At 36.1% G+C, this 9,550-nt stretch overlaps 1 protein-coding gene across 2 annotated transcripts; it reads left to right on the top strand.

Moving 5' to 3' along the window:
• Window positions 1-1,176: 1,176 nt before the first annotated feature.
• dapk3 (death-associated protein kinase 3) lies at window positions 1,177-8,697 on the top strand. Of its 2 annotated transcripts, none has more exons than XM_079876684.1 (9): window positions 1,177-1,267; window positions 2,027-2,114; window positions 4,497-4,857; window positions 5,027-5,156; window positions 5,257-5,305; window positions 5,992-6,018; window positions 6,138-6,290; window positions 6,934-6,979; window positions 7,065-8,697. In XM_079876684.1, exons 2-9 carry the CDS (start codon window positions 2,053-2,055, stop codon window positions 7,596-7,598), a joined length of 1,362 nt encoding a protein of 453 aa, XP_079732810.1. In that variant the 5' UTR covers window positions 1,177-1,267; window positions 2,027-2,052; the 3' UTR covers window positions 7,599-8,697. The 2 variants fall into 2 exon arrangements, with proteins under 2 accessions (XP_079732810.1, XP_079732811.1); XM_079876685.1 differs by having other exon boundaries at window positions 1,242-1,262.
• The last annotated feature ends 853 nt before the right edge of the window (window positions 8,698-9,550 follow it).

Genomic DNA, 9,550 nt, shown 5'->3' with positions numbered 1-9,550 from the left:
GACTGTAATTGTAATTCTTAAAATCAATTAAAAAATAAAATAAATTAAAAAAGTCAATCATTGGAAACATTATTTCCCACGGTTAATGTACGGTGGCGTACTGACTTAAACCTAGGCTGCAAAATACATATAGACATTTTTCAATAACAAATTCGTTATTTTTTTGTTTAACAGATTGAAAAAGTATGTGCCACTGCCACATGTAAGGAAATTGCTTAATATACTTCGCCCTGCCTAAAATTTCCATTTGCGCTGGATATTGCATTTTCACACATTGAACTTCAAACTTATTAATCGACGTCACTTTTCTCTTCATTCTTGAAATTAATTTTGCCTTGTCTATAGAATAGCTATTCACTGTTTGGACTTGAGCACGGCCTTTGTTTTTGTTCCTTAATTTTGTTTTATTTTATTTTAATGATCTACATGTTTACGTTATTAGCCTAGTATCATATTTTATCATATTATTATATTTGAAAGTTTATTACAATGTTTGAATGAATGAATGAATAAATTAATGAAGGAAAAACAATTTTTACAAAAGGATCAAAGAAAAAAGTAGATTAATGCTGGTCTCCCACTACACACGAATCCTGCTGCATACATACATTTAAAGTCAAGAGAATTTCCAGAGAAATTATGGTTAATAGTGTGTATTTGGACTTACTAGACTTATCACTGATTAAATGTGCAGAACTTGCCAGACTTTGCAGAACACATTTTATCTGAGGAGAGCAAAAAGTCTTCCGTGCTTTTTCATCAAACTAATGAGATGTTGCAGCTAATGTTTAATTACACAGTATTATTAACGTCTGGAATGCTTCAGATGATTATGTCTGGACAGACTTGCATATCAATTACAGACTTGCATATCACATAGGCCTAAATATGAACGCTTTGGATGTCTCTCTTGTGTTACACTGATATATATATATATATATATATATATATATATATATATATATATATATATATATATATATATATATATATATATATATATATATATATATATTCATTTACACCTTTTTATGTGTGTTATGAGTCTGTTGTGGTAACACTGACAACGGAACAGTGCAAAACAAGCCCAAACATGTAGTTTTTAACTTATATCAGTGTGCTAACACACCTGGCAGACTGTTAATAACAGGTACAAGTTGACATCATCCTGCGGTGGAGTCTCGATGATGTCACTGAACAAGCCACGCCTCTCCAGAGCGCAGCAACCGGAAAATACCCATTGGCTGAGGAATGCGACGACGTTGAGGTATGTAACAAACAAACTCTCAGCGTTTACTTATTGTATAATAGTGTTCTAGGTAGTACTATTAATATTATATATAAAATCTTATTAATTTATTCCGTAATGTGTTTCGTGTGTCAACGTAGACGTAGCTTGCTGGTCGTTTCTTTTACAAGTTAGCCAGATGGCTACTGGAATAAATCAGTGCTCTATTAGATATTTTGTGGATTATCGTAATATAATTACTTATTTCGTATTTGTTTTATGACCGCATTAACCACATTAAAATGTATTTTTTGTCTATGAAACTAACTTCTGAGCTGAAATAAATGGTTGTTGTAGTTGTCTTTACCAATTAAGTCATTAAGCCTTGAAACATGTTTTATAGCATAGATGAGATTGATTTAACGGGGATGTAATTTTAGTGCGAGTTTGTACTGCACTACAGTGCTGAGATATTCGCTGTTAAAGGGCCATGATAAAGAAAGAAAGAAAAAGGAAGATAAAAAAAACTGGCAACCCTAGTGTATGACTGTAGGTAATGACGTAAGTAGGAATAGATTGTCCACACTCTGCACATGGAAATTCTCATTCCCATGTCAGTTTAAAATCCAACATCCTGTGAGGTCAAGAGTAAATAATACCGAAGCATGTGCACTCTTCAGAACAGTTACAAACCATTTATAGTCAGTCAATAAAGTGGTCTAGTGGTGGTCTGATGAAGTCAAATCCATGCAACTAAACTAGTCCTAACAAGCACTATTTCTGGTCATTTTCTAACAGATTGATTAATTTGAAGTCAGCAAAACATGGCTGGCTTCAGGCAGGAGGATGTGGAGCTGTGCTATGAAATGGGAGAGGAGTTAGGAAGGTAAGAAATGCCATTTCTCTTCTTAAAACTTAAAATGGTCTCACACATAGTGGATAAAACAAAGATCGAGGTTAAAAGTAGCCTACGATCTTAATGTTTGATTAAGCACTATAATTATGAAAGAGATGATATATAAGGTAAAATGAATACATCATAATGTTTGGCACTGAGTTGCAAAGGCAACGTAGTGTTTGTGCTTATCAGTGCAGTATAAAAACAAACGACTCTTGAGAGTCCTGCAATTTAAAAATCCCCAGCACAGTGACTTAATCATCTGCAAACACTGAATCAAGTCCTGCCTTTCTTCCTATATATGGACGTGAAGGTTTCTGTTCTGTGCTGCTGCAGGATGACATCACTGCTTTACAATGAATATGCTCGCTCTCTGAGCCTGAGCGCAGCTGTAGTGCAAATGAGACTACAGATGAGCCAGAGAAGAGCCGTCAGAGGAGTACTTTAACCACACAACATTTTATCAGACTTTTATAGTTCTCATTGGTTGCATTATGCAGCATTTGTACCATTTAACTAAAGGAGTTACTCTTACACCTTTAGAAATTTACTACAGTTTGGTTGGAATGTACAGTTGTAATATAAATTATTCAACCCTCAATGCAAATCAGGTTTATTGGCAAAATTCACAATCTTTCAGCTGTTTGCAATTAACAAATCAAACAAAAGTAGTTGAAACAGCTCAACACAACAAATATTTCAAGTGGTTTCCCCAAATTCAACTGAAAATGCAACTTATAATGACTTCTGCAGTCTCAAAATTATTCATGCCTTCATGGCATGCATCTTAAGTACTTGTACCGCTTGTACTTAGTACTGCTGCAAACGAGATGTATGACCAGACACCAGCTTATGGCAGCATTTCTGAGGAATCTTAGCCATGAGCGATGGCCTGCAGTTCAGTAATATTCTTGGGTTTCCGCAACCGCCTTCTTCAAATCCCACCAGAGATTTTCTATGGGGTTCAAGTCAGGTGACTGTGATGGCCACTGTAGAATCTTCCAGGACTTCTTCTGTAACCGAGCCTTGGTGGAATTTGAGGTATGCTTAGGATCATTTTCCTGTTGGAGGTTTCAACGATGCCCAAGCTTCAGCTTCCTCACTGACAGCATGACGTTTTCTCCTAGGATTTCCTGATACTTCAATGAAATCCATCTTGCCTTCCACACGCAGCAGGTTTCCAGTGGCAGAGGATGCAAAGCAGCCCCAGAGCATCACCGAGCCCCACCATGTTGAACTATAGGCAGAGTGTTCTTTTCAGCATAGGCGTCATTCTTCTTCCTCCAGACATACCGCTGATTAATAGGGCCTAAAAGTTCCTGTTTTGTTTAATCGCTCCACAGAACAGAATCCCAAAACTTCTGTGGCTTATTTATATGATTTTGAGAAAATTGGAGCCGACTTTTCTTGTGCTTTTGGGTCCGTCTCGGAGTTCTGGCATGCGTTTAGTACATGCCTTGCTGTGCAGCTGAAACCTCAGTGCCTGTAGTCTTGCTGCAGGTCTTTTGCAGTCACTCATGGTTTTTTTTTAATCTGCCTTCTCAGAAATCTGGTTGCAGCCGTTGATTGCTTCCTTTTTCTGCCCCGTCCAGGTAGTGTAATCACTGTTCCTTTAACTTTGAACTTGCGAACTATGCTTCCAACGGTGTCTCTAGGAACATTTAGTGCCTTCGCTATCTTTTTGCCTTGTTTGTGAAGGGAGATGATATCTTCTCTTAACTTATTTGGACCAATCATTTGACTTAGCCATATTTATAACATGCAGTCAAATGTGACACTCAAATGTTTTTGTCCTAAAAATGTGAAAACTCAATAAAGACATGTTAAACAAATGTGACACTCAACAAACCGAGCCAGTTCAGATATTTCATGTGTTCTAGTTCCAGCACACCTGGTGCAACTAATGAAGCCCTTGATTAGTTGCATAAGGTGTGCTTAAGACAACATCTGTTTTGCAGATTTGTGCCTTTTGTGAGGGATTTCATTCAGGGGGTTTAATAATTTTGAATTATTGCAGAAGTCATTAAAAGTTGCATTTTCAATTGAATTTGGGGAAACCACTTGAAACATTTATTGTGTTGAGTTATTTTAATTACTAACTTTTGTTTGATTTGTTCACTGCGAACCGCTAAAACTCTGTAAAATGTCAATAAACCTGATTTGCAATGGGAGTTGAATAATTTCGATTACAACTGTATGAACTTTCGTTCAGTGTAGTGCTTTTTATGCGCACATTTCATATACACATCATCTATATGCAAAATATGTCCTTATTTTCTATACAATTTAAACTATAAAAACATCATCATGATCACTGTTTCCTCTTTTCCTTTCTTTTTTCTCTGTGTGCCGTTGTAACACATTTCATAGTGGACAGTTTGCCATTGTGCGTAAATGTAAAGAAAAGAGCTCCGGAACAGAATATGCCGCCAAGTTTATCAAGAAGAGACGGCTGTCATCCAGTCGACGGGGCGTGAGCCGAGAGGAGATCGAGCGAGAGGTGAACATCCTCCGAGAGATTCAGCACAGCAACATTATTACCCTCCACGACATCTTTGAGAACAAGACCGACGTGATCCTAATCCTGGAGCTGGTGTCTGGAGGGGAGCTGTTTGACTTCCTGGCTGAGAAGGAGTCGCTGACCGAGGAGGAGGCCACGCAGTTCCTCAAGCAGATCCTGGATGGAGTCTACTACCTACACTCTAAACGCATAGCACACTTTGACTTGAAGGTGAGCACTAGTATGTTTTGTTTTAAGATTTGCTATTGATTAATGTAGATGCTGGATCAATCAAAATGTTTTTTTTTTCTTCAAATTTTAATTTTCAAATAAGGGTGAAATGTGTCTCATTAACATGGAAACATTTACTACAAAAGTCTTGAATGCACTTTGTTTTCAGCCTGAAAACATAATGCTGCTGGATAAAAACGTGCCGAATCCCAGAATCAAATTGATAGATTTTGGAATTGCACATCAGATTAAGGATGGAAACGAATTTAAAAACATCTTCGGAACTCCTGAGTTTGTTGGTGGGAACCTAAGTTTATTATAACATTGAATTATATCTTAACTTATTATAAGTGTATTAGAAATCCTAATTTAATTTGCCATATCTTTTGTCATTTGTAGCACCAGAAATTGTAAATTATGAGCCCCTTGGCCTGGAGGCAGACATGTGGTGAGTCATAAACATCAATAGCCATGTTATCGCATAAAAAAAAACACTGGATGGAAATGGCAAGATGCTCATAAATTCTAAAAAATGTTCATTAAAAAAACGTATGCGCTCAATTGAGTCAGGTAATTTTTTTATCTGATTAGGCGGCATGCACATAAACTACAATAGAAACACATTTACTGTATAAATGCGTGATTTCACATGTTAACATGACTTTGCTAAACTAACATGACAACAGAGGATGTGATTGGATAGTTGGACTAACCAGCGGATCAGTTTCATTGCACAGCATCTCAATGTTGTTTTAGTTATTCTGAAATGAAATTTCAAATTCTGTCTTCAAAATGATTTGGTAACGATAACATAACAGCATTTTTTGCGTTTCGTCTGTGTGTTCTGAGGCGCAAGACATTTATGATGTAGGATAAAAGAGACACAGTGGCTTCCCTGATTGCAGCAACTTCCATTTTATCACATATATTTGCGGCAATTTACCAGGAAGTGATGATTTTGTTCTCTTGGGGCTTTATTTGCAAATGTTTTATAGATATTCCAATTTTGTTAAATTTGCAACTTTGGATGGAAACGTAGCTAATAATGGATATAAAATATTGTGAATGCATAATATTCACTTGCTAATTTTTGCCTGGAATTAATTGGTTTTCTTGTGATTTTCTTTGCTGCAGGAGCATTGGAGTTATCACATATATACTGTAAGTAATCATCACGGATATGGCTTGTTTGGCTGCATTGATTTCATGCTTTTTCCACACCCAGGTGATACCATTTTACTTTGCTTAACAAATATTAATGCATTATTAATGCTCTTTAGCTTGAGTGGTGCTTCTCCGTTTCTTGGCGAGACCAAACAAGAAACACTTACCAACATTTCAGCTGTCAACTATGACTTTGATGAAGAGTACTTCAGCAACACAAGTGAGCTCGCCAAGGACTTCATTCGCCGACTGCTGGTCAAGGATCCTAAGTTAGTATATTCCAGTGTTATTACTAGGGCTGTCAAACGATTAATCGCGATTAATCGCATCCAAAGTAAAAGTTTGCGTTTACATAATATATGTGTGTGTATGGAGTATAATTATTTTCTATATATAAATACACACACATGCATATATATATTTAAGAAAAATGTGTTATTTATATATAAAATATTTATATATAATATAAATTATATATAATATAAATATATATACACAGTATATACATGCAAATATTTCTTAAATATATACATGCACGTGTGTGTATTTATATATAGAAAATAATTATACACCGTACACACACATATATTATGTAAAAACAAACTTTTATTTTGGATGCGATTTGACAGCCCTAGTTATTACTAAAACTAAATGATATAATAAAATATAAATATAAGATGATTCAAATAATTAAAAGTTTATTTTTTCAAATTACTAAAAGTAAATAAATGAAGATCAATGGAAAATTAATAATAACAAAAGCACATTAATATTTCATAACAATCATAACAAAATGAAAACTGAAAATGCTCATTCAAAATGTTAGTAAATTCTATGAATAATACTGGTATATTATTAAATTATACTGATATATTATTAATAATTGATTCAATATTTGCTTTTAACATTCAGGAAGCGAATGACAATCGAGGACAGTCTCCAGCACCCCTGGATCAAGGTTCGAATGTTTCTCTTTCCCTCACTTTTGAGTTGTCACCATTTGTTCTTTGCTTGATTAGCTCTCATCCCATCGTCCCCTACAGGTGATTAAGAGGCGTAACGTTCGACCTGAAGAGAGCGAGCGCAAGCCGGAGCGCAGGCGTCTGAAGACCACCCGTCTGAAAGAGTACACTATCAAATCCCACTCCAGCATGCCTCCTAACAACACCTACATCAACTTCGAGCGCTTCTCGCAGGTCATGGAGGAGATAGCCGCGGCTGAGGATGGCCTACGAGAGCTGGAGAAGAACCAGCGCTCCTGCGGGGAGGATGTGGCCGCTCTGCTCTCCATCTATGAGGAGAAGGAAAGCTGGTATAAGGAGGAGAACGAAAGCATCGCTGCAGATCTCAATCAGATCAAACAGGAGCTGCAGAAAGCACAAGCCCTGCGCAGACAGAGCCAGGAGGAGACCCGAGCCGCCATGCTGTCGGCCAATGCGCTCAAACGCAAGTTTGGTCGGTTGGAGAACCGCTATGAAGTGCTAGCTGAGCAGATGGTCTCTGAGGTGCACTGGGTGGAGGAGCTGGTGCGCTCGATTTCAGCTGAAAATGACACACACAGCAACAGCATGGCTTGAGCTGCTCTGTTTGCTTTCAGAATGCAACATCTATTTAATGTCTTTGCTTGGTATGTGCAGGGCAGATATAGAGCATTAAACTTTGCAATAAGCTTCATGTAAGCCTGTAGGGTTCATGTTACTCTTAGAATAAAAGTTAAATAAAAATTTATTTTACATTAAAGGCTAAGTGAGGGTGTGCATGCTTTAAGAATGGCCTGTGCATCGCAGTATTCTTATGTGATGCCGGTCTGTTGCGGCTAAAGCAAACATTTAGCATTTTCACTCGCCACCTCACAAATATACATGCTGGATCGGTCGATAAAAAAAGTTTATTTACGACTTGAGTATCACTTACAGGGCTCAAAGCATTTTAATGTACATTGGGAGTAATGCACTACACAGTCCTCTATGAGGAATTGAATAATCGCTTTTGCTTTTGCAGTTGCTTTTGTTGTGCTGCATGTCTGCTTTTCCTATGCAAATCAAATTCTAATTTTATGATATGAGACAAATGGAATGACTTCTAAACATATAAAAGTCCTAAATGCTGTCTTTAATGAGCTGTACATGTATATCAACTTGGTAAGCTGCTTATCTATAAATATGATTTAATAGGATAGTTCACTCAAAAAGGAAAAATCATTTATTCACCAAACCTGTATTTCTTTCTTCTGTGGAACACAAAATATAGTCTTGGTGTTTATTTTTTGTCCATATAATGAAAGTCAAAATTGTTTTGAACCACATTGACTTTCATAGTGTGTGCTGAAACGTTTTTAAAAACGAACTCTTCCACAGAAGACAGAAAGTCATACAGGTTTGGAACAATGTGAGGGTGAGTAAATGATGACGGAAGTTTTTATTTTTGGGTGAACTATCCCGTTAACAATTTTCTTTTGCATAAAACACTTCAAACATTCAGTTTTTTTGTATGACATTCCATATGCAAATGAGCATCATTATCTCTTTCAGGAAATGGTTGTGGCCATTTGTAGTTAAGTCATAGCAATAATCTTATATGTTTGATTACAGTACTGTGCCCATTTTTATGTTGTTTTATTTACGACAAATTTATATATATATCAGAAAAGTCCATTCAAATAAAAGAATTGAAGACAAATACAGTCACAGTGTCTTTATTATGTGTGTGTGTGGGCTGAGGAGTGCACTGGGAGGTCAAGTGTAGTGTTTTATAAATCTGAGCATTTGTCATATCCGCTTTAACTTAATTTTCAACATGTCTAGAGATGTTGAAAGTTCCAGAGTTTTAACTAAACAGGATTTTTCCATCTCCATTGTAAGATAATCATGTTTTGTTAAACACCCAGATAAACATTTGTATTTTTGGGGTCTTGTAGATGCCACTGTTTACTTTGAAATGTTAAACCACAGGGCAGAATATTCTGAGAACCCTTAGCTTCCCATGATATGTGTTGACATAAATAACAGTGCATGTCTTTCTTTGGCTCTGGCATCAACATGTGCTTTTTAGGTTTTTCTTCTTTTTTTTAATTAATTTATTACGGCAAGTTAATTTAATGGGGATAATTCAACCAAAAATGAAAATATAATGTAATTGTTTGCTCACTGTCATGTCATTTTAAACATGAATGTCTTTTTTTGCTGTAAATGGGTGAAAATGTGGTTTGAAGGCTTTGAAACTTTTTGAAGAATGTTATTTATTTAAAGAATATTATATTTAAAGAACGTTTTGACTGTTTTGTAAAAAAAAAAAAAAAAAAGAAAGTTGGTGGGGTCCAAAAAACATTTTCAAAAGAAGAAACAGAAGACAGAAGAAAGAAAGTCATATAGGTTTGAAACGACATGACATGAGTGAGGAAATGCTGCCAGAATGTTAATTTTTGGGTGAACTATCCTCTTTGGTGCATTTTTGTCAGTCTGTCCCACCATATTCATCTCATACCGATTAAGGCATTATGGGGCTTTACGGTGATTTAAGAACCACAATG

This window comes from Squalius cephalus, assembly GCF_949319135.1.
Source record: "Squalius cephalus genome assembly, chromosome: 7".
NCBI lineage: Eukaryota > Metazoa > Chordata > Actinopteri > Cypriniformes > Leuciscidae > Squalius > Squalius cephalus.
Note: the sequence above shows the minus strand (reverse complement) of the source record. Positions and strands in the feature narration are given on the sequence as shown.